This window comes from Salmo salar, chromosome 01, assembly GCF_965601325.2.
Source record: "Salmo salar chromosome 01, fSalSal1, whole genome shotgun sequence".
NCBI classification, from domain to species: domain Eukaryota; kingdom Metazoa; phylum Chordata; class Actinopteri; order Salmoniformes; family Salmonidae; genus Salmo; species Salmo salar.
In genome coordinates this window covers 174,361,672-174,387,951 of record NC_138291.1, presented here as the reverse complement: position 1 = coordinate 174,387,951, position 26,280 = coordinate 174,361,672, and the positions used below count along the sequence as shown (strand labels likewise).

The 26,280-nt window shown below is 44.2% G+C and overlaps 1 protein-coding gene across 1 annotated transcript; it reads left to right on the top strand.

Annotated features, from left to right (window-relative positions):
- Positions 1-6,629: 6,629 nt before the first annotated feature.
- On the top strand, positions 6,630-23,986 carry ankrd55 (ankyrin repeat domain 55). Its single transcript, XM_014144666.3, has 11 exons — positions 6,630-7,263; positions 12,048-12,167; positions 12,944-13,074; positions 14,763-14,872; positions 16,386-16,446; positions 16,812-16,940; positions 19,955-20,139; positions 20,484-20,651; positions 20,945-22,041; positions 22,690-22,791; positions 23,272-23,986. Exons 1-11 carry the CDS (start codon positions 7,224-7,226, stop codon positions 23,556-23,558), a joined length of 2,430 nt encoding a protein of 809 aa, XP_014000141.1. The 5' UTR covers positions 6,630-7,223; the 3' UTR covers positions 23,559-23,986.
- The last annotated feature ends 2,294 nt before the right edge of the window (positions 23,987-26,280 follow it).

Sequence of the window (26,280 nt, the reverse complement as noted above, 5' to 3'; positions counted from 1 at the left end):
ACCATTAAAGCCAAACATGCAATATACTGTTTATACAGTATACTGCATTAAAATAAATGGACAGTCCTTTTTGTTCTGCTCCTGTGTCATTTTCTAATGATGTAAACTAAGCTCTTATTGCAAAGATTGTTTCCCATGGTATTTCATCTCAGAGATGTACTCAAATACATGGCCTGTAATTTCCCCCTATCAACTGATGTTGTAGTTTAGGAAAAGGAAACTAATTTCTCAATTGAACACAGTAAGGAAAAATGAAATTGAATAAATAGTTTGGGTTGCGGAGTCTCATTTGTATCAATCAATTAATCAAATATATTTATAAAGCCCTTTTTACACCAGTAGATGTCACAAAGTGCTATGTAGAAACCCATCCTAAAACCCAAAACTGCAAGCAATGCAGATGCATAGATCCGATATTCTATTTTCATTAGGGCTAATCTGAGACTCTTAAAGCGGCAATCAGCAGTGAAAACAATAACAAATGGGAATCCCTGCCCCTGTTTCAGTAAAAAGCTGAGGGACGGGGCTGGACATTTTTTACCACTCTCAAATTCACAAACAGAGCTATGGATGCAAGGACTGACCATTCATGATATCAACATTATAGTTTTAACCATGTTTTGAGTCTATAAAGTGGGTTCTAAGCTCATGAGGAATTTATAAGTTATATTCTTCAAGAATCAATGGGTGCATATGGTTAATTTATAAGTCCAAAAATGTCTGATTGCCCCTTTAAAGCTGTTTAGTTTAAGATTTTACATTTCTTTACTTCTAAATTGTTTGAGGGAAATCAGAATAATAACTTTTTTCTTGGCGTATGAAGTCAAACTTTTCTGCCCAGGCAATCCTTGCAAGTTATTATTTGTATGTGTAGGCCTCTGTGTGTGTGTGTGTGTGTGTGTGTGTGTGTGTGTGTGTGTGTGTGTGTGTGTGTGTGTGTGTGTGTGTGTGTGTGTGTGTGTGTGTGTGTGTGTGTGTGTGTGTGTGTGTGTGTGTGTGTGTGTGTGTGTGTGTGTGTGTGTGTGTGTGTGGAGAAAGAGGAATTGAGAGAGAGCGAAAGAGGGAGAGAGAGAGAGCGAGAGAGAAAGAGACCTCACCCAAGGTAGCAGTGACATCTAGTGGATAAAGACAATAACTACGCTCATGTAAATATTAAATCAATAACAAGACAGAAAAAAAGGTTTGCCTTGTCGTCAGACAAACCTCAGACAAAACACAATAACTGCTAATCCTTATTGTAAAGTCTATGGTTATAACACCATCTAAATGTAATTTCTATAGGGCTATAGGGCAGTTCAGGCAAATGCCAAATGGGCTGGTCCATCTTTAGCCCAGTGGGCCTGTCTTAATTGGGGGTTTTGCACAAAATTATCATTATTTGACTGAAAATGGGCTGGTGTGTTAGACATACCTGGGCTGATTTCTGGTCCCAAATTGCATTTTCTTAAGTCCTGCATTTGAATTGAATTGAATTTATTTTGAGCAACAGACATATACAACAAAATGTACAATGTGGACCCAGAAGATATCACTTGAAAGTATAAATTAAAACGCTTATTTTCAAAGTGGTCCTGGATGGTAAAAACAATAACACATAATGATTGAAAGACAAGACAAAATTACAAACAAGCATCAATACATTCATTTATATTGACATTCTAAAAAGTCCCACTAGTCACTGCACTTCTCCCTAACCTTAAAAATCAACCATATTCATTTCACAATAAATACACCTGACCAGCAGTAGGGGCACAAGGGGCAGTGGAGTGGTTTCTCTTACTTAGACAACCTTGTCCAAATGAAAAACTTTGCCTGCTTTTTAAAGCAATTTTTTACTTTTTATTTGCTTGATCTCCAAGGGAAGGCTATTCCATAGACAAATGCCTGTATGGAAAAACGTGCTCCTTGCAGTACTGTTTACTCTTAGGATTTTACAAGACATAACACTAGCTCTGGTATTGTGACTGTGTTGGTTATAGACCATATCAATGTGGTTTTTCATGTAACCTGGGGCACGATCATTTAACATGTCAAACATATGATTAAGTTTAAGTTGATCCGCTCTGGCAACAAGCAGGCAACAAGCCCACCTCCCGGAACTCCTGTACCCCTATGTGGGTCCTAGGGGAGACATTCAGCATATACCTGATAACATTATGTGGTCCTAGGGGAGACATTCAGCATATACCTGATAACATTATGTGGTCCTAGGAGGGACATTCAGCGTATACCAGATAACATTATGTGGTCCTAGGGAAGACATTCAGCGTATACCAGATAACATTATGTGGTCCTAGGGGAGACATTCAGCATATACCAGATAACATTATGTGGGTCCTAGGTGGGACATTCAGCATATACCTGATAACATTATGTGGTCCTAGGGGAGACATTCAGCATATACCTGATAACATTATGTGGTCCTAGTGGAGACATTCAGCATATACCAGATAACATTATGTGGTCCTAGGGGAGACATTCAGCATATACCAGATAACATTATGTGGGTCCTAGGTGGGACATTCAGCATATACCTGATAACATTATGTGGTCCTAGGGGAGACATTCAGCATATACCTGATAACATTATGTGGTCCTAGTGGAGACATTCAGCATATACCAGATAACATTATGTGGGTCCTAGGAGGGACATTCAGCGTATACCAGATAACATTATGTGGGTCCTAGGAGGGACATTCAGCATATACCAGATAACATTATGTGGTCCTAGGGGAGACATTCAGCATATACCAGATAACATTATGTGGGTCCTAGGGGAGACATTCAGCATATACCTGATAACATTATTTTGCATTTTTGACAGCCCACTATACCAAGCAGAGCAGGCATAATCAAAATGACACTGAATCAAGTTTGAGACAAGCATTTTCTTAACTTTAATGTTAAAATATCTAAAGTTACGATATAAAAATGTCAAATTGTTTGCCATTTTAGAAAGAATTTTAGCAGCAATCAGGTCTCCAGAAAGGGATTGATCTAGGGACACACCAAGATAAGATATACTTGTTTTAGATGCAATCTCCTTGCCTGCACAGTTTACTGTTATCTTGTCAGCCCAAAACTGACATCAGTTTTTCCCAAATGTAGTGACAATTTGTTGCCAGATAACCGATCTCGAACAAAATGCCATTCCTTAGTCAGGGTCTCCTCTGTGTAAACTGTATTCTTCCCTGATACCAGTACGGCTGAATCATCAGCATAAATCAGGAGTTTGCACTTTACTCTATCTGGCATATCATTAACGTATATAAGAAATAAGAGAGGCCCTAAAATGTATCCCTGCGGTACTCCACAGGATATTTCTTTAACCTCTGACAGAACAACACCAACATTACATACTTGTGTTCTGTTGGTCAGATAAGACCTAAACCAACTCACTGCTACATAATTTAGACCCATGCATTTCAGTTTCATCAGGAGTATATCATGGTCTGCAGTGTCAAAAGCTTTCTGTAAGTCTAACATGACCATGCCTGTATAGTTCCCCTTCTCACTTTCCTGCTTAATGTGGTCAAAAAGGTAGATAAGGCAAGTAATCAGTTGAATGAGCTGTTCTAAAGCCAGATTGGAGTTCATTAAGAAGTCTGTGCTCAAGAAGGAATCCCTCAAATTGATTAAAAACGAATCTCTCAACAACTTCGGATAAGGTGCTGAATATCAACACAGGCCTGTAGTTTCCTACATTTGTTTTACTGCTCTTCTTGTGGAGTGGAACCACTCGGGCTGTTTTGAGATCATTGGGAAATGTACCTGTAACGATCATCTGAAAGAGGGGACCAAGATGCAGCGTGGTGAGTGTTCATATTGAAGTTTTAATAATACAAAACACTTGAACATAAGAAACAAACGACCGCCAACAGTTCTGTCAGGTGCAAACCACACAACAGAAACAACTACCCACAAAACCCCAAGGGAAAACAGGCTGCCTAAGTATCGCTCCCAATCAGCGACAACGATGTACAGCTGTCCCTGATTGAGAGCCATACCAGGCCAAAACAAAGCAGCTAGAAAAAAGGACATAGAATGCCCACCCAAATCACACCCTGACCAAACCTAAATAGAGACATAAAAAGGCTCTCTCAGGTCAGGGCGTGACAGTACCACTATTAATAGAAAGGTTTACAATATGCGTTATCATTTTAGCGGTGACACAAGACAATATCCTTTATGAATCTTGCAGGAAGGTTATCCAGTCCAGTTGCTTTGTTTGTGCTCATTAAGCATAGTAGATTAACTTTCTCCTCTGTTACTATGCACAGCTCAAACAAATCATTTGTGATACCTTTGCTATGGTAAAAGTTGTTCATGAAAGACTGGCCATAGTGTCCAGAGCAGGTGGGTAACTTCTTAACCAGAGATGAGGCTATAGTGGTAAAAAATGTGTTAAGATAATTAGCAACCTTTGCCTGGTCATAACATAAAACATCATTAATATCCAGGCCAATACTACAGGACTTTATCTTATGGGGAGTTTTTGAGCCAATGTCCTTTAATATTGTCCACAGTTTACGAGGCTGATGGTAAATTGTCATTAATAGCATCTATATAATGTTTGGATTTGGCCTTATCCTTTTTGTATCTTGCCTGGTTTCTACAGTTAATATAACCGTCATAATCTTGCTGTAGATTTGTCCTTCTGAATCTGGCCAGGTAGCGATCCCTTTTCCTTATGAGGTCTAAGATCTCGGAAGTGATCCATTTCTCCCTGAACGCTGTTTGATTCGAATTTGTTTCATCGGAGCCAGAGAGTCGAGTGCAGACAGATACAGATATTTAAAAAGATATAAAGCTTGATCAAAATCATTACAGTTTAGTACATGAGACTAATCCAAACTTCCAAGGACCTCTACAAAACGTTATTTTAAGTATTGTTTCATAGACCGTACTTTCATGTATTTATTACCTGCCTCTAGTAGCATTATGGATGTCTTACGGGTACAGTAGGTTACCATATGATCACTAAAACCAATATTTAGACTCCTGACTGACAGACGTTCTCTTGATCTGATACAATAATCAAATCCAAAGTTGATTTACTGTCAATACACACCCGGGTTGGCTCAACAATCAGTTGATCTAGTCCAAATAACTGATTATAGTTATACAGGGCATTTACTAGTGTACTTTTCTTGGGTGATAACTGCACATTTGCCAAGCAGAATACATTCTCTACCAGCAAATACATTGTGATCACAGCAATTGCATTCAAGTAAATCATAGAGATGATTCTGCTTAGGAGGCCAACAAGTACAGGACGACATTTAGGAAGAAGTATATCTACCCATACAACCTCAAGACCATCCATTCTTAGATCTGAACGAGGGTTAAAATACACATAATTCCTAGTGAAAACACACACGTCGCCACCGTTTCGGTTGCGGTCAATTCTATGAACGCTATAACCCGGTAGCTCACCCTCCTCCTCCTCAACTGACCCATCGAGCCATGTCTCAGTCACAGCAACTACTGCAGTTACTATTCACTTAGAGCCTATATTTAAAGAGATTGAATGTAGGTCATCTATTTCACAAGGTGAAAATGTAGGATTGTCCAACATTAGACATGAACAAAATACAAATGAATTCTTGAAAACTCCTGGCCTAACCAGGAGGTTTGGCAACCCTATTTGAAAATGTTCATAACACTTTTATTTACAGATCAAACTGGGGTGCTTATTAGTTAAATACTCCCATGATATCAATTAGCGATGCATTCTATTCTCCTAATTGAATATCATTTGCATAATGAAAGGAGAACATGTTGAGGAGAATTCCTTGAGGTATTTTTGTTTTCACACGTCAGCCTGGAAACCAGCCGGAGCCAGGCAATCTTCCCACAGTGAGAGCGGACTATTTTTTTCATAATCAACTGGCTGTCCTCCTTCCTGGTTCCCATGGTGACCGGCAGCACAATAACTATGAATGGAATGAAAATATGTCTCTCGTGAGAGCATGGACTTCTATTGTTTTATACTGAGAACAAACTCATGGGTCATATATTTGTCTCACACGCCTTTATACTGTGAACTTTGTTCTTCGTATACATTGAAACATAGCAAATCATGAATATTCCCCCCCAAAGAATGTTACATTCTCTATCCTGCCTAAAGAGGATTGGCTGAGAGAAGCTTTTCAACTTGAAAAAAAGAAACATTGAAAATGTATTTTCCCTTTCTTTTCACTTCTCCCGGACTCGGATATCGCTCCTTCTGATATTTCTTAAGTTCTTTCAATTTTGGGGATTTGTGCGTATTGTTTTTGTATTGTTAGGTAGTACTGCACCGTTGAAGCTGGAAACATAAACATTTCGCTGCACCTGCGATAACATCTGTAAAATATGTGCGTAAGCGACTGATAACATTTTATTTTATTTGATCCCCTTTTCATCTTGTCAATACAAACTGCTCTTTTAAATCCAGTGAGTATCTAGGATACACAACATTATCAAAGGACACTTCCTGGTGCTTAGCGTCTGTCAACTGGCAGACGCCAAGCACTCTGCCTCTGAATAGAGGCCTTAAAATAGCCTCTCGATGGGGGCCGTGTGGTTCAGGTGCATACTAATGCAGCCTGGGTAGCTGTGTGGCTGGCTGGCTGGCTGGCTGCCTGTGACTCGGGAGTGTGTCGCCCAGTCTGTCAGTGGCTCCACAATGAAAACATCCCCAGTCACCACTGGCAGGGTGCATTTTGACTCTCTGTCTTGCACATGCTCAGTGAGACTCCAGTCGTGAATCTTTTCATTCATACTGTACATCTCTCTCCCTCCATCGCCTGGCTAGGCAAGCTGCTGCTATAGCCTCCACCCTACCTCCACTCTGCTCTGTGCTGTCTCTGACAATGGATGATTGATTTCTCCATCCCTCCTTCCGTTTATCCCTCGCTCCTCAGTGGGGAAAAGAAGCGAGAAACAGGGGGAATCTCCTTCTCAAAGATCTGTAATTGACAACACAAGACTGTCTTGGGGGAATTCTTCTCTCTCCTCTCTTCTTTCCTGTGATGGATGGATGAGGATTTATATTGGTCATGTAACCCTCTTCAAGGCAGTAGAAGACGTGAGAGAAGAGGGGGAAGAGGAGGAGGAGAAGTAGATGAGCGATGTCTTGGGCTACAGTGTGAGGGAGGTTTTCAACAGAGGCAAATGTGCTTCTCTAGTCTCTCGTCTCAGTGTTGATTTTGGACAGATGATGATGTTTTAGTTTGACCATGGAGTTCAGCGCGTCATCTGTGTTTGACCAGCAGAAAGGTAAGCAAGCAGGCAACCAGTGTTGGATGTTACATATCACAATAAGGAAGAGGAACTGGAACAGGGGAGAGAGAGAGAGGGAGAGAGGGAGAGAGGGAGAGAGGGAGATGGGGAGCGATGTCGATCCCGCTGTTGCCATGGAAATGCTGTGTTCTCTCTACTTGGTTTTGGCATCATGATGAGTAGATGTTGGGTTTATGGCTGTTGTGTGGGATGACTAGCTAACAAGATCTAGCGTGTAGGGACCTAGTGTGTAGGGATCTAGTGTGAAGGGATCTACTGTGAAGGGATCTAGTGTGAAGGGATCTACTGTGAAGGGATCTAGTGTGAAGGGATCTAGTGTGTAGGGATCTAGTGTGAAGGGATCTAGTGTGTAGAGATCTAGTGTGGAGGGACCTTATCCATAAAGTGTGGTCTTAAATGAAAAGATTTTATACCTCTATGTGGAGAACCCTTTTTTAACCCTCTAAGTGGATTCTACGTTGAATACACCACGGGTTAGAGGAAATCTTGCAGCGAGAGGTACTGCACTCCCATTCACAATAACTAGGTACTGCACTCCCATTCACAATAACTAGGTACTGCATTCCCATTCACAATAACTAGGGACTGTACTCCCATTTACAACAACTAGGTACTGCATTCCCATTCACAATAACTAGGTACTGCATTCCCATTCACAATAACTAGGTACTGCACTCCCATTCACAATAACTAGGTACTGCACTCCCATTCACAATAACTAGGTACTGCATCTCCCATTCACAATAACTAGGTACTGCATTCCCATTCACAATAACTAGGTACTGCATTCCCATTCACAATAACTAGGTACTGCACTCCCATTCACAACAACTAGGTACTGCATTCCCATTCACAATAACTAGGTACTGTACTCCCATTCACAATAACTAGGTACTGCATTCCCATTCACAATAACTAGGTACTGCATTCCCATTCACAATAACTAGGTACTGCATTCCCATTCACAATAACTAGGTACTGCATTCCCATTCACAATAACTAGGACTGCATTCCCATTCCAATAACTAGGACTGCATTCCCATTCTCAATAACTAGGTACTGTACTCCCATTCACAATAACTAGGTACTGCATTCCCATTCACAATAACTAGGTACTGCATTCCCATTCACAATAACTAGGACTGCATTCCCATTCACAATAACTAGGTACTGCACTCCCATTCACAATAACTAGGTACTGCATTCCCATTCACAATAACTAGGTACTGCATTCCCATTCACAATAACTAGGTACTGCATTCCCATTCACAATAACTAGGACTGCATTCCCATTCACAACAACTAGGTACTGCATTCCCATTCACAATAACTAGGTACTGCATCTCCCATTCACAACTAACTAGGTACTGCATCTCCACATTCACAATAACTAGGTACTGCATTCCCATTCACAATAACTAGGACTGCATTCCCATTCACAATAACTAGGTACTGCATTCCCATTCACAATAACTAGGACTGCATTCTCATTCACAATAACTAGGTACTGCATTCCCATTCACAATAACTAGGTACTGCATTCCCATTCACAATAACTAGGTACTGCATTCCCATTCACAATAACTAGGTACTGCATTCCCATTCACAATAACTAGGTACTGCATTCCCATTCACAATAACTAGGTACTGCATTCCCATTCACAATAACTAGGACTGCATTCCCATTCACAATAACTAGGTACTGCATTCTCATTCACAATAACTAGGTACTGCATTCCCATTCACAATAACTAGGACTGCATTCCCATTCACAATAACTAGGTACTGCATTCTCATTCACAATAACTAGGTACTGCATTCCCATTCACAATAACTAGGTACTGTACTCCCATTCACAATAACTAGGACTGCATTCCCATTCACAATAACTAGGTACTGCATTCCCATTCACAATAACTAGGTACTGCATTCCCATTCACAATAACTAGGTACTGCATTCCCATTCACAATAACTAGGTACTGCATTCCCATTCACAATAACTAGGTACTGCATTCCCATTCACAATAACTAGGACTGCATTCTCATTCACAATAACTAGGACTGCATTCCCATTCACAATAACTAGGACTGCATTCCCATTCACCATAACTAGGTACTGCATTCCCATTCACAATAACTAGGTACTGCATTCCCATTCACAATAACTAGGACTGCATTCTCATTCACAATAACTAGGACTGCATTCCCATTCACAATAACTAGGACTGCATTCCCATTCACCATAACTAGGTACTGCATTCTCATTCACAATAACTAGGTACTGCACTCCCATTACCAATAACTAGGTACTGCATTCCCATTCACAATAACTAGGTACTGCAATCCCATTCACAATAACTGTCCAGAGTCCTAGGATGATTACCCCTTGGTATTGAATGGTGTCTTTCCAGAGTCCTGGGAAGATTATCAAGCAAGAGCTCTATTTTATCTTCCTAGTTAGAGATAGTAGATCTAGGGGAACCTTCATTTGTAGGCCATTCCACTCCTTATATTTCTATGAATCATATTTCTATGATTGGAATTCCAATTTGAAATGGACTGATGTCAATATGACACCCTGGGGCCAAGGAAAGAGTAGCACACATTGGCTGTGGAATCAGGAATGTTGAGGTTGGTGGCACCTTATTTGGGGAGGACGGGCTCATAGTAATGGCTGGAACGGAATACATGGAATGGTATCGAACTCATCAAACACATGGTTTCCATGGTTTCCATGTGTTTGATACCATTCCATTCACTCCCTTCCAACCATTATTATGAGCCATCCTCCCCTCCACGGTCCTGTGTTGTGGAGGTTGTGGTGGTGTTGTGTTGTGGAGGTTGTGGTGGTGTTGTGGAGGTTGTGGTGGTGTTGTGGAGAGGTTGTGGTGGTGTTGTGGTGGTGTTGTGGAGGTTGTGGTGGTGTTGTGGAGAGGTTGTGGTGGTGTTGTGGAGGTTGTGGTGGTATTGTGGAGAGGTTGTGGTGGTGTTGTGGAGAGGTTGTGGTGGTGTTGTGGAGGTTGTGGTGGTATTGTGGAGAGGTTGTGGTGGTGTTGTGGAGAGGTTGTGGTGGTGTTGTGGAGAGGTTGTGGTGGTGTTGTGGAGAGGTTGTGGTGGTGTTGTGGAGGTTGTGGTGGTGTTGTGGTGGTGTTGTGGTTGTGTTGTGGAGGTTGTGGTGGTGTTGCGGAGAGATTGTGGTGGTGTTGTGGAGGTTGTGGTGGTGTTGTGGAGAGGTTATGGTGGTGTTGTGGAGGTTGTGGTGGTGTTGTGGAGAGGTTATGGAGGTTGTGGTGGTGTTGTGGAGAGGTTGTGGTGGTGTTGTGGAGAGGTTGTGGTGGTGTTGTGGAGGTTGTGGTGGTGTTGTGGAGGTTGTGGTGGTGTTGTGGAGAGGTTGTGGAGGTTGTGGTGGTGTTGTGGAGAGGTTGTGGTGGTGTTGTGGAGAGGTTGTGGTGGTGTTGTGGAGGTTGTGGTGGTGTTGTGGAGAGGTTGTGGTGGTGTTGTGGTTGTGTTGTGGAGGTTGTGGTAGTGTTGTGGAGAGGTTGTGGTTGTGTTGTGGAGGTTGTGGTGGTGTTGCGGAGAGGTTGGGGTGGTGTTGTGGAGAGGTTGTGGTGGTGTTGTGGTTGTGTTGTGGAGGTTGTGGTGGTGTTGTGGTTGTGTTGTGGAGGTTGTGGTGGTGTTCTGGAGAGGTTGTGGTGGTGTTGTGGTGGTGTTGTGGAGAGGTTGTGGTGGTGTTGTGGAGATTGTGGTGGTGTTGTGGAGAGGTTGTGGTGGTGTTGTGGAGGTTGTGATGGTGTTGTGGAGGTTGTGGTGGTGTTGCGGAGAGGTTGTGGTGGTGTTGTGGAGAGGTTGTGGTGGTGTTGTGGAGGTTGTGGTGATGTTGTGGAGAGGTTGTGGTGGTGTTGTGGAGGTTGTGGTGATGTTGTGGAGAGGTTGTGGTGGTGTTGTGGAGGTTGTGTTGTGGAGGTTGTGGAGGTTGAGCCAGATTGAGCCAGATTGTGTCATGCCAGTGGATTTCCCGGACTGACTTCAATGTAATGATTTGATGGATTGCATGATATATTCCCTCTTAATCAATCAATGAGAAAAGAAAGATTCCCTCAATATATTAACGGAGGGATGTCCTGCCTCACCTATGAGCCATGTCCATGACATGGCACTTAGAAAAGATGGTGCTACCTGGAACCATAATTTCCCCCTTAGTAGAACCTTTTTCACCACCAAAGGGTTCTACCTGGAACCAAAAAAACGGTTATCCTTTGGGGACAAACGAAGAACCCTTTTTTGTCTAAGCGTGTAAAGTTCATATAAAGTTTACATGCACCTACAGGTCTAGATCTACTGGTCCTTACGAAGAGCATACGTCCTCAAGTTCCAATGTGCACAACACTATGTAAACAAATACACATTCCAAATTCAACAGTCCTCAAAATGGCTGTGTTGAGGGTTTCTTCCCAATGGTCTACATCCATTCATATACTGTATCACATTCTATACATTAGTCAATATTTTTGTGTTTCTTGCATGAGTTATTCCACGACTTACAGTATATAATCCAAATTGAGCACACTCCATCTATTCATAAAAAAGATTATATTGACATTGATGTATGTATAACCAAATTGATATATTTACTGTATAACCACATTGATATATGTACTGTATAACCACATTGATATATTTACTGTAGAACCACATTGATATATATACCCACATTGATATATGTATAACCACATTGTATTTGTATCCCTGGCTCCTATAGATTCTGCTGAAGAAGTGGATCTTAACGTTGTTTACCAAGCAGCCGCCAATGGGGACGTCAACACATTAACAGCAACCATACGGGAGGATCCCTCCATTTTGGAGTACTGTGATGGTGAAGGTATGAACTGCTAGGGTTGGAAAACTCCGGGAACTTTACCAAAATCCCTGCTTTTCCAGAAATCACGGTTGGAAGATTCCTGGAATCAAGGTGGAATAAGCAGGATATCTGTGAATCCTCCAACCTCCATGTGGAAAAAGTTGTATGAAGTGCTTATGAAGCCTGTATGTACTGTAGTACATATGAAGCTTGTATGTAGTGCTTATGAAGCCTGTATGTAGTACTTATGAAGCCTGTATGTAGTGCTTATGAAGCCTTTATATATGTTACATGTTATATGTATGTCAAAGTGTACTAGTGACAAGCTCCCAACGGCCCACTGACCATCTGTCATGCAGTAGGATGCTGACAGCTGATCTTATTAATTAAAGAAGGAGACATTGCTTCAAATGAAGCAGATATCTCTCAGTCATCAGAATCAGAACTGTCTTCTTGATGTACAGTACAGCATAGCTACAGAGCCTTGTTCTGGGATCATGGTTTCAGTAGCTCTAGTAATGTGGCCTCTTTCCATTGTGTCGCATCCTTCATTGACAGATGCCACTGATCAGAATTTTTTTTTAAGCATATGATTGGTGTAAGTAATTACACCATCAGGTATTGCCTGAAGTGAGTTCAGACTTTCCACCATTATTAAATCCATGAGAGAAAATGTGCCAGTGTACACTTTTGGAGAAGGGTGGAGAATTGGGATGCAGTCCACATCACCACTGATAAAGGACAGGACTGCACCTATATGTTTAATGTGCCATCCATCCCATGTTCTCCGGCTGCAGGCTCCACCCCTTTGATGCATGCGGTGTCAGGGAGGCAGGTGGACACGGTGAAACTCCTGCTGAAGATGGGTACCTCCATCAATACCCAGGATGCCTGTGGAAGGACTTCGCTCTCCCTAGCGACATATCTGGTACTGTACAACACACAACACAACACAACACACAACACAACACACAACACAACACACAACACACAACACAACACACAACACAACACAACACACAACACAACACACAACACAACACAACACACAACACACAACACAACACACAACACAACACAACACACAACACACAACACAACACACAACACAACACAACACACAACACAACACAACACACAACACAACACACAACACAACACAACACAACACACAACACACAACACAACACAACACACAACACAACACACAACACAACACAACACACAACACAACACACAACAAAACACAACACACAACACAACACACAACACAACACACAACACAACACACAACACAACACACAACACAACACAACACAACACAACACAACACAACACACACAACACAACACACAACACACAACACAACACAACACAACACAACACACAACACACAACACAACACACAACACAACACACAACACAACACAACACACAACACAACACACAACACACAACACACACAACACAACACACAACACAACACAACACACAACACAACACAACACACAACACACAACACAACACACAACACACAACACAACACAACACACAACACAACACACAACACACAACACAACACACAACACACAACACAACACAACACACAACACAAGACACAACACAACACAACACACAACACACAACACAACACACAACACAACACACAACACAACACACAACACAACACAACACAACACACAACACAACACAACACACAACACAACACACAACACAACACACAACACACAACACAACACACAACACAACACACAACACACAACACAACACAACACACAACACAACACAACACAACACACAACACAACACACAACACAACACAACACAACACACAACACACAACACAACACACAACACACAACACAACACACAACACAACACACAACACAACACACAACACAACACAACACACAACACACAACACAACACACAACACAACACAACACAACACACAACACAACACACAACACCCGCTCGCTCACTCGTTTTGTTTTGATCGCTATTTTTTGTTACGTTTTTACAATTGTAAAGTGACATGTTTAATAATAATAATTATTATTATATAGATATAGCAAGTGTTTTATTTAATTCTGTGTCCAAAACTGATTATACTGACATTCCAATCTCATCTCCGGCCTCAAATACATATGGCTGTTCAGCACCTGACATATCGGTAGATAACTTTACATTGGGGCCCCCATTTGAATGCTTTGAAAAGGCCTCTTCTTTCCTCGTTTCCAGGGCATAGTCACAATCTAACATGACACAGTTGACTAGTGAAAGCAATCCAGTCACATCAGTGATTGATTACTTAAAAGGGAAGGATGTATTTTCAAGGTACTGGAAGCAGGACCCTATGTTTGCCATCCTAATAGTCAGGAGTATGGTTCATTTCCCATGAGGTTAGAGTCTGAACTCTACTGAACAACAACCATCCACGTAGTTGACTGGAAGCTTTTACAGAGTGCATCGTAAAATTGTCAGAAACAATTGTGCATTGTCTTTGAGCGGCACTTTCAAAAAGCCACATTATATGTTTCTGTCATAAAAAAACAGAAGTGCCTTGATAACCTCCTTGTTTTTTGTCTTTTGAAGGGGTGGCTTGAAGGCTGCGTGTGTTTGCTGCGAAATGGAGCCAAGCAGAACATCCCCGATAAAAACGGTCGCCTGCCTCTTCACGCAGCGACCGCTGAGATCGACCTCAAGTGAGAGCATTAGCAAATAATGAATTTAATACATGTTTAATGTGTAGCTATTATGCTGACTATAGAGTACAGATGTAGGATCTTCATTTAATCCAGTTTGTTACAGCAGGAAAATGATCCTGCAGCAACAGGAAATGTGAATTATTATGTGGATTATAATTAATGGCCGTTTTTGTAGGGGTAGGTACATTTTTCGTTAGGGCAAATCAAGTCAGAAATGTTCAAGTGGAAATTACAAACTTTAGAATCCTTTTAAAAACTAAAATACACTACAAGTTTGTATTTCCTACTTTGCAGGAAAATTCTCAGCAAAAAAAAATCTCAGATCAAATTAAGATCCTACATCTGTAGGCATTGAAAACAATGGTGTTAGAAGAAACCATTGGAGAAATGAGTCATAGTCGTAATCATGGCATAAAAGATGCTGAACAACAAGTGCGTTAGCAAGCATCCAGTTGAGGAAATAGAAATCCCACCTCTGTAAAATTACCCCTCAGACGGTATCAATAAGCACTCAGTCTCCATGTTACACTGAACATGCTGTATACATAAAAGAAGGCTAATGGCTCAGTGACTGCTGCAAGTTAAGTAGCTTATTTACTGGAACAGGAAAGCCTGGTTTACCAGGGTATGTGTATGTGTGTGCTGTCCCCATAGCGACCACAGACCTTTGCTTGATATGCTAAGACAGCAGCAGCTGCTCCAGTGGTCTCTCGCTTTCTCTCTTTCTCTCTTTCTCTCTTTCCCTCCCTCCCTCCCTCCCTCCCTCCCTCCCTCCCTCCCTCCCTCCCTCCCTCCCTCCCTCCCTCCCTCCCCCCACTCTCTCTTTCCCTCCCTCCCTCCCTCCCCCCCTCCCTCCCTCCCTCTCTTTCTCTCACTCCCTCCCCCCACTCTCTCTTTCCCTCCCTCCCTCCCTCCCTCCCTTATCTCGCTCCCTCTCTCTGAATGTGGGAAGACAGGGTCTGTCGATTTGGATCCAGCAGCCCAGTGCTGCATCTGGTCGACAACAACAACAGAGGCACTTTTTCTCTTCCTGCTTCCTTTCTCCCCCAGGCCATCTGGCAAAGCTATTAGCTGCTGGACTTGATAACAGTAAAGGAGGGGTCTCTCATTGAATTTGTTGAATTGCAGAGGCGTAGCTTAGTAACTTACCCTCAACTCCACAGCTGAGACTGAACAACAAAATATAAGTCTGTAGCATTTGGACACGCCTATTAGTACCATGTTTGCAATCCCCCCCATGTGAGCCAGTTATTGCAGAATAACAGCATGTTTCAGGGGATCAGTTAGTGCAGAATAACAGCATGTTTCAGAGGATCAGTTTGAAGGCGAGGCGCAGAATCGATATTCTTGATCACATAATGAATACTTATTTGGGTTGGTTGCTATGGTGATGTGTAGATCTGTGATTCTGTGCAGTCCGACTGCAATGTAGTCAATATCAAACCTGCACCATTACTCTTGATACATGTTGTACAGGTTTTGGCAACACAAACTTTGATTTGATTTGCAGACTCATGGCAGTCCTGCTGCAGCAATCGACTGCCTGTGAAATCAACCACCAAGACAACGAGGTATGAAAACTGAACAGTGATACCATAGTAACCTGGGAATACACAGTACCGGCATGGGACAGGATGGCGAATAATATAAAATGAGCCTCTCCCTGATGTAATGGCAGTATACTAGCTCTGAGAGGGAAAGCATGATGAATGACCTAAATATAGAGAATAAATTACCATCTACGCACTTATGTACCATAAGTAGGGCCTTGAGTTTTTCTGACCACCTGACAAGGTAAAGGCCCAGGCCCTAGTTTTAAGTTGATGTGTTCAGGTAAAACCCATAAGGAGTGATAAACTAAGATGATGATACATTCAGTGTTCTAGAAAGGTATGTCTAGTTTGCATTGCGACCAATTCTCATTGGTTCTCTGTAGGGCATGACTGCTCTTCATTGGGCATCTTTCCACAACCGTCCTGAGCATGTGCAGGCTCTCCTGCAGAAAGGGGCGGATCCCACACTGGTGGACAAGGACTTCAAGACAGCCCTGCATTGGGCAGTGCAGGTAGGAGCCAGCCCTCCATTGGGCAGTGCAGGTAGGAGCCAGCCCTTCATTGGGCAGTTCAGGTAGGAAACAGCCCTGCATTGGGCAGTGCAGTTAGGAGCCAGCCCTCCATTGGGCAGTGCAGGTAGGAGACGGCCCTCCATTGGGTAATGCAGGTAGGAGACAGCCCTACATTGGGCAGTGCAAGTAGGAAACAGCCCTGCATTGGGCAGTGCAGGTAGGAGTCAGCCCTCCATTGGGTAGTGCAGGTAGGAAACAGCCCTGCATTGGGCAGTGCAGGTAGGAAACAGCCCTGCATTGGGCAGTGCAGGTAGGAGACAGCCCTCCATTGGGCAGTGCAGGTAGGAGTCAGCCCTGCATTGGGCAGTGCAGGTAGGAGACAGCCCTCCATTGGGCAGTGCAGGTAGGAGCCAGCCCTGCATTGGGCAGTGCAGGTAGGAGACAGCCCACCATTGGGCAGTGCAGGTAGCAGCCAGCCCTCCATTGGGCAGTGCAGGTAGAAGACAGCCCTCCATTGGGCAGTGCAGGTAGAAGACAGCCCTCCATTGGGCAGTGCAGGTAGGAGTCAGCCCTGCATTGGGCAGTGCAGGTAGGAGACAGCCCTCCATTGGGCAGTGCAGGTAGGAGTCAGCCCTCCATTGGGCAGTGCAGGTAGAAGTCAGCCCTCCATTGGGCAGTGCAGGTAGGAGTCAGCCCTGCATTGGGCAGTGCAGGTAGAAGTCAGCCCTCCATTGGGCAGTGCAGGTAGGGGTCAGCCCTCCATTGGGCAGTGCAGGTAGGAGTCAGCCCTCCATTGGGCAGTGCAGGTAGGAGTCAGCCCTCCATTGGGCAGTGCAGGTAGGAGACAGCCCTGCATTGGGCAGTGCAGGTAGGAGCCAGCCCTCCATTGGGCAGTGCAGGTAGGAGTCAGCCCTCCATTGGGCAGTGCAGGTAGGATTCAGCCCTGCATTGGGCAGTGCAGGTAGGAGTCAGCCCTCCATTGGGTAGTGAAGGTAGGAGACAGCCCTCCATTGGGCAGTGCAGGTAGGAGCCAGCCCTCCATTGGGCAGTGCAGGTAGGAGTCAGCCCTCCATTGGGCAGTGCAGGTAGGATTCAGCCCTGCATTGGGCAGTGCAGGTAGGATTCAGCCCTGCATTGGGCAGTGCAGGTAGGAGTCAGCCCTCCATTGGGTAGTGAAGGTAGGAGACAGCCCTCCATTGGGCAGTGCAGGTAGGAGACAGCCCTCCATTGGGCAGTGCAGGTAGGAGTCAGCCCTCCATTGGGCAGTGCAGGTAGGAGACAGCCCTGCATTGGGCAGTGCAGGTAGGAGAGGGCCCTCCATTGGGCAGTGCAAGTAGGAGACAGCCCTGCATTGGGCAGTGCAGGTAGGAGACAGCCCTCCATTGGGCAGTGCAGGTAGGAGACAGCCCTGCATTGGGCAGTGCAGGTAGGAGTCAGCCCTCCATTGGGTAGTGAAGGTAGGAGACAGCCCTCCATTGGGCAGTGCAGGTAGGAGACAGCCCTCCATTGGGCAGTGCAGGTAGAAGGCAGCCCTCCATTGGGCAGTGCAGGTAGGAGAGGGCCCTCCATTGGGCAGTGCAGGTAGAAGACAGCCCTCCATTGGGCAGTGCAGGTAGGAGTCAGCCCTGCATTGGGCAGTGCAGGTAGAAGACAGCCCTCCATTGGGCAGTGCAGGTAGGAGTCAGCCCTCCATTGGGCAGTGCAGGTAGGAGACAGCCCTCCATTGGGCAGTGCAGGTAGAAGGCAGCCCTCCATTGGGCAGTGCAGGTAGGAGAGGGCCCTCCATTGGGCAGTGCAGGTAGAAGACAGCCCTCCATTGGGCAGTGCAGGTAGGAGTCAGCCCTGCATTGGGTAGTGCAGGTAGGAGTCAGCCCTCCATTTTAGTTTCGTTACTGTCTGTTAATTATTTCTGGCTTCATTCAAGGTTTGCAATAATCCACCATATATGAAACCACATTGGCTGAAAGCTTTTACACTACATATTTAGTTCTAAAGCTTCTACATGAGTAGATTTGAAAGCTTGCAGGTACATGTGCATTACATACTATGCATTGTGAAGATGAATCCACTTCTAGACTCACACATCTGAGCAACCATGCAGGGATCATGCAATAGTTCTGTTTTCATTTGTTTCCCATTGAGGATACCAGTGCCACCACCTGGCCCGTATTGTGACATGTGAATCCCAAAATAGTCTGAAATGAAGAAGTCTGTCTGGTGGGACAGAACACTGCAACATATTCTCTTATGTGGTCAGAGTTGTCTTAGTCGGCTTCATCAGCCACATAATTAGGTTGTTACTGTCACTGCAATTATTAATAGCAGTGATGGTCAGAGGCTGTATGTATCAAGTGTCTTAAAGTTGAAGTGCTGATCTAGGATGAGTTTAGCCTTTTTGATCACAATGAATAAGATTAAATGGACTGCGGGGACCTATTCCTCAGTCAGCACACATCTACTGTAACTTCCCCTGCCCTGTTGCATTAAAGAAACCAATACATATCTTCATTACACACATAAGTCATTCGATTTTTTGTTCTGAGCGCAAATCAGGCCTTTGTATGAAACAGAGGTGGTTCAGTGAACCATGCTTGTGTTGATGAGTAACCTTGTCTGAGACCTGAAGACCTGCCGCTAACACAGTCATATTCAATGGATTTAAAACCCTGCTGTTCGAATCATTCTTTTCTCTCTCTCTCTCTCTCTCTCTCTCTTCTCTCTCTCTCTCTCTCTCTCTCTCGCTCTCTCTCCCTCTCTCTCTCTCTCTCTCTCTCTCTCTCTCTCTCTCTCTCTCTCTCTCTCTTCTCTCTCTCTCTTCTCTCTCTCTCTCTTCTCTCTCTCTTCTCTCTCTCTTCTCTCTCTCTCTCTCCCTCTCTTCTCTCTCTCCCTCTCTCTCTCGCTCTCTCTTCTCTCTCTCTCTCGCTCTCTCTCTCTCTCTCTCTCCCCCCTCTCTCTCTCTCTTCTCTCTCTCTCTTCTCTCTCTCTCTCTCTCTCTCTCTCTCTCTCTTTGGCAGAGTGGCAGCAGATTCATGTGTTCTCTCATCCTGGAGCACCGCCTGGGCTCCTCGGTCATCAACTACGACGACGAAAACGGCAAGACCTGCGTGCACATCGCCGCTGCCGCTGGATACAGCGACATCCTCTATGAGTTGGCGCGCTTTGCCGAGACCAACCTGCAGGCCCTGGATGTGGACGAACGGTAACAAAAATGGCAGCACATTGTTTTCTTTGAAATTGCATGCCACCAGTCTATGTTTCCAGTCTCTGTTTGTCAAACAAAAAACATTGATTGTAAAGTTAAACAAACCATAAATCTCCATACACAAGGACTACTTCTAACAATTTCCACATAACATTTTGCAAAAATGCATTTACTTGAAGAACAGTGCAGAAGCAAAATTTGGTTTGTGCTGTTTGTGCCGTCATTCTATTACCGTGGAATTTCCCATTACTGGTTGGTAAATTCATTGACTTATCATGAATAACTTCACTATTCATGATAGGCTGATCCAGTGGATAGAATAAGATCTGTTCATCCTCCAGGACCCCTCTTCATTGGGCGGCAGCAGCGGGGAAGGAGGACTGTGTCCAGGCCTTACTGCAACTAGGGGTGGAGACGGGGCCCAGGGATATCAACGAGAACACACCACTCACATATGCAATGTACTGTGGCCACACTGCCTGCATCAAGCTCCTCTCAGCTGACAACAGGTTGAATAACGCTGCATTCCGTGTGTGTGTGTGTGTGTGTGTGTGTGTGTGTGTGTGTGTGTGTGTGTGTGTGTGTGTGTGTGTGTGTGTGTGTGTGTGTGTGTGTGTGTGTGTGTGGTTTCCATTAAATACAAGTGTAAATGGCCATGCAATAATTCTGTGTGCAGTCGGACATGTCGATTATTTGCAGATTAGTAAAGCCAAAAATCTCTTGGAAAAGAAAATGCCTGCCATCCATTTTAAACCAGAGTTGTGAATAAGACTTAATGGTCTCATTGATTGATTGCCTACAGATCCAATTCAGCCAGAAAGCTGCCTTCCCAGGGCAGTGATCCATCCCAGCTACCTTCCCAGGGCAGTGACCCATCCCAGCTACATTCCCAGGGCAGTGATCCATCCCAGCTGCCTTCCCAGGGCAGTGATCCATCCCAGCTACCTTCCCAGGGCAGTGATCCATCCCAGCTGCCTTCCCAGGGCAGTGATCCATCCCAGCTGCCTTCCCAGGGCAGTGATCCATCCCAGCTACCTTCCCAGGGCAGTGATCCATCCCAGCTGCCTTCCCAGGGCAGTGATCCATCCCAGCTACCTTCCCAGGGCAGTGACCCATCCCAGCTGTCTTCCCAGGGAAGTGACCCATCCCAGCTGCCTTCCCAGGGGAGTGACCCATCCCAGCTGTCTTCCCAGGGGAGTGACCCATCCCAGATGCCTTCCCAGGGGAGTGACCCATCCCAGCTGTCTTCCCAGGGGAGTGACCCGTCCCAGAAAAAGGAGGGCAAGTTCCGCATGCTCAACCAGATCTTCTCCTGCAAGAGGAAGGAGCACTACACCGCCCGCCAGAGAGATCTGGGCCGCGACGGATACCTGAGGGAGGAGACCTCAGAGGTGGATGACATCATCACCATGTTCGATTGTCTGGCTGACCCCTCTTCGGCCAAGGAGCTTGAAAACGAACGCTCCAAAGTCAGGAAACGGCCTTCGGTCGAAGCAGCGCAGAAACTCAATCCACTCGACATCCGGACGGCGAAGGACTACAAGGGACTGCCTCCTATACGAACGCAAAGTCTTCCGCCCATCAATCTGGGCACGTCTTTGTTGGCCATCTCCCAGAGTGCTGTGGAGCAGAGTCAAGCCACGAGGCCGATGGTCAACCACTTTGCACACCGCTCTCAGAAAAGCAAGAGTGAGCATGACTTATTTGACAGCAGGCCGAAGGTACAAGCGTTGGTCAGTCATTCCTGGAAGACCGAGTCCAATCAGTCCATTTTGGCCCACAAATCCTGGATATCACCCCCAACAGAAAGGCTGTTGGACAAACTGTACCATGAGACTTATGGACCTACTGATGTCCTCTGCCCACACCAAGCCCCATACATACAGAAGAATGAACAAGGTATTATTACTTGAGTCTTTCACAAGGTGTGATGAGTTAAGTATTTCACAAGGTAAGATGGGTTGAGTTTTTCACAAGGTGGGATGAGTTAAGTATTTCACAAGGTAGGACGGGTTGAGTTTTCACAAGGTGGGATGAGTTAAGTATTTCACAAGGTAGGATGGGTTGAGTTTTCTCACAAGGTGGGATGAGTTAAGTATTTCACGAGGTAAGATGGGTGGAGTTTTTCACAAAAAGGAGAGGCTAACAGTCTGGTTTCGCAGAGGGGATGTGTGACTTACTGAAACATATAAACTTGTGGTGCATTCTCATGAGTTATCAAATGAGTCATCTCACTGTCCTTTCACCAGAGCTAAACAGCAGTTAGCAAAAAAGCCACATCCTGCTAAGATAATATACTGTAGATAGCTACACTTGACTTCACTGTTCACACCTTGAGTCCGCTTCCATTCAAAACCAGTAGCCCTAACCGTTTTTCTTGCCTGTCTAAAATAGCAAGGGAGTGACGCATGAGAAAACGTGTGAACTTCTATGCAGTTGAGTTTTGATGATTCTTCTCAACAAGGGAACGTAACTTCTGCTTTACATCACCACAATGTATGCATCCAAGTGCATGCTAATAACGTTATGTACTTCTCTTCACCACAGCTCCAAATACACACCTGCTAACTCTGGACAGGTTAAACATGAGGGAGACTGCCCTAACACGGAACTGCTTGGCCCCCATTCGTGACCACTGTACCCACCGGTGTAAGTACTTTTTTTCATGACTATGTAGCCTTGAAAACTTCAGAGCTCTGAATGCATGCATAAATTTGATTACTTTCTGTGCTAAAACTACAACGCTTGATGTTATATTCTGTAAGGGAAACATCCTTGGCGATGTATTGTCATATCTTAGTATCACTGTCAGCATCGCAATCTATACAACATGTTCCACTACAATTTCAGTATAGCCAGCCTAGTGCTACTAGAGGTTACACATAGCTTTTGTGACGATCTGGGTCAAGTCTTGAGGCAGTGTCTGTAGACGGTGGCTGTAGTGTTTCCCTCCAGAGCGGCAGAGTCACATTCAGTGCACAGGTAGGTATGTACTAATGTTGAGAGGTGGAGGTGCGTCCTCTTACTATAGAAAACAAATTGAGGATGCAAAGAAGCTTATTCTTGGCCTTCTTGTAGACATGATTGCCAACACATCACCAAACACTTTACAAGCTTTTCCCTCTGCAGTCTCCTTGCCACCAGACCAAGTCTCTAAAGGGGTGAAGAAGTCCAAGTCCCTGCCTCTCAACACCCTGGGTCGAGGACAAGGGAGTCTCCCGCCGCCAGTGACCTCCAAGTCCCAGAGGCCAGGGATCCCCCAAAGCCCGTCCTTGTGCTCCTTCCTGCCCATGCTGAATGGAGACCCTCTGAGGAGCGTGCAGGTGCTCCCTGCGATCCCATCCCAGAGGAAATACAGCCCCACTGTGGGCCAACCCAAAATGGACACCCTCAGTAAACTGGACAACAGAACCTGATGCAACCACATAGCTCATTGGAAGCTTGGGGAGATATGTGGTGGAGTGGACCTGATTGGAACTGGACTTGGCTCGGCTAGCTAACAGCAGGCTATTTTCTGTGGAATTTTGTCAGGTCTGAATGAAATTTGTTCCTAAGTGTAAAAAATAAATAACAAAAAATTGTCCCTGAGTGTATAAACTGACTAAACTCATCAAGAGGAACTCTACTGTATGCCACAGTAAATTGCTCAAGACTTTGCAAACATTTGTTAATAAACAGCATCCTATTTTTACACGTTTATACTGTACTTGGTGGTGGAAACTCCACAATTCAAGGCATGCACTGTGTACTGTTTGATTTTCTTGCACTTTGAAATTGAGACTTTATGTTTAGGTTGTCATGTGACCCTTTCACTAAATGAATAAAATATATGACATTTTTGTTATTTCTGGCTGCGTTAGGATATTTTTCAGTTGTGTGAAGGAGACGAGGCACAGATACATTTGCCTATGCATGATCAACTTATTGATCCATTCCTGATCATCATACAGGAAATGTCCACGATCCTCCATTATTACTGGTCTGACTGCACCTCTTTTAATGTTTTTAATTTATTCCCCTTTCATGTATGTTTTCTCCAAGCCGTCCTGGCGCTAGGGCAGAGATCTATGTTAACCATTATCACTACTGTAACCACTCGGGAGGTCTGAGTATGTGGAAGGGGATGGGGCAGGACTTGCATTTTTTTGGGTCAAAAGAAAATCAAGCATGTTCACGGTGGTAGTGTAGTGACATACACTTACTACTGAGACCTGAAGACTTGAGTTAGCTCCCCTCAAGCTTATAGCCATAGGCTTTAGCTCAGTGGGCTGCTACAGTGTTGTTGTGGCAGGAGACCTGAGCAAACAGTAGTTGGTCCCTGGTCACATTCATGGTGCCTTTAAGACAACTGGGTACTCGGAGGTCAACTCATTACATCAGTGATCTTTAGGTCGGATAGTCGACGGGGGGACATTACAAAAAAAGTTCATTAAAACCTGTAGTATTATTAATGAATATGATTTGTTTGTGTAGGATTCCTGCAAATGTAAAACGTTTGTATGTATGCTGTTTTGTATGTGACTATTCCTCTTTTGTTTGTTGATGTTTGTTGTTTGTTAAGGGGAAAAAAAGGAAAAAGGTTTGAAACCACTGAATGTATTAAATGTTCCATAGTATAGCTTCGCTCTGTTCTCTGTTAGGATAGTAATTAAACAAAGCAACATACAGTGCTTGTTGTGGAGCTTGTAGTGTCAGGTAGCCTATATAAGATTCAGCCGCATGCAAACAAGTCAAGCTAGGCTACGTGGGTGGTCATGTCCTGGTGTATAACTAAGCAATAAGGCCAGAGGGTGTGTGGTATATGACCAATATACCACAGCTAAGGGCTGTTCTTAAGCACGAAATAACACAGAGTGCTATGACACAGCCCTTAGCCGTGGTATATTGGCCATATACCATAAACCCCTGAGGTGCCTTATTGCTATTATAACCTGGTTACCAACCCAATTAGAGCAGTAAAAATAAATGTTTTATCATACCCATGGTATACTGTCTGATATACCATGGCTTTCAGCCAATCCGCATTCAGGGCTCGAACCATCCAACTAATAATCACAGATTGAACAATGAGCCACATATTTCACCTGATGTTTAAAGGTGCATTCGTAAATTCACTCTGACTATCTACTCCGATTTCAGAGCGCTCTCGTCTGAGCCAAAGCCAGAATAACTGATGTATTTACGAACACCCAACACCCGTTGAATATGGCCGGTGTGGTGTCAGTAAACCTTGGCAAAAAAAGCGTCATTAAATTGTTGCCAGAAGCACAGTTAGTCACCAACGCTATGGATAACATGAAAACAGCCTAACCAGCGCTGTTAGGGCCAGAAAAATGGTCCGAGTGAAGTGTTCTCTCATTTGTGTGTGGAAGTAGCTAGGAAGCTATCTAACTTTAGCCAGTTAGCTTGGGTGCTTGACTGCAGTTGTGAGGTCAGAACCGCTCGGATCAAATCAATCCAACCGCTCCTCGTGAACGGTCGCGTCGCTCTGATGAACGGTCGCGTCGCTCTGATAAACCGTCGTCGCTCTGAACGCGAATCGCTGAATCGCTCTGAATTTATGAACGCTATTTCTTGAACTGCATTGTTGGTTCAGGGCTTGTAAGTAAGCATTTCTACACCTGTTGTATTCGGCGCTTGTGACAAATAACATTAGATTTGATGAGAGGACTCCCAGTATGAGAAAATAGAGCAAAGATGGATTTTGGTCGATATTATGATAATTTTCGCATTGATGAAACATTTGCTTTCAATACAGTTTTCTGTTTCCAAAACTAAAATATGTTACGAACAGAGTGGACTATATTTTTTATACATTTTACCCTGTACCAAAATAATAAATAAAAAAAAGCGTTGGTTAGGAGTGCAAGGGCGAATTTAGTTATTGGACACGCGCACTTCACTGTAGAGGCGTTTCCCTTAACGGAAATATGCAAATATCTCCGAGAACGGCGCCAATTGGAAATCGCTAGCTCGCGCTGTCTCTGCCGCCCTCCTCGCTCGTTCTGCCCACTATGACTCATTTGTTCCCATTGGGTTAGTTTATACACATATCTTTGGTGTAAATCATTAGTCAAACAGTTGCATATATGTTGCAACTATTGGACAAATTCAAGTACATCTAGCCCCGTTAAAAAA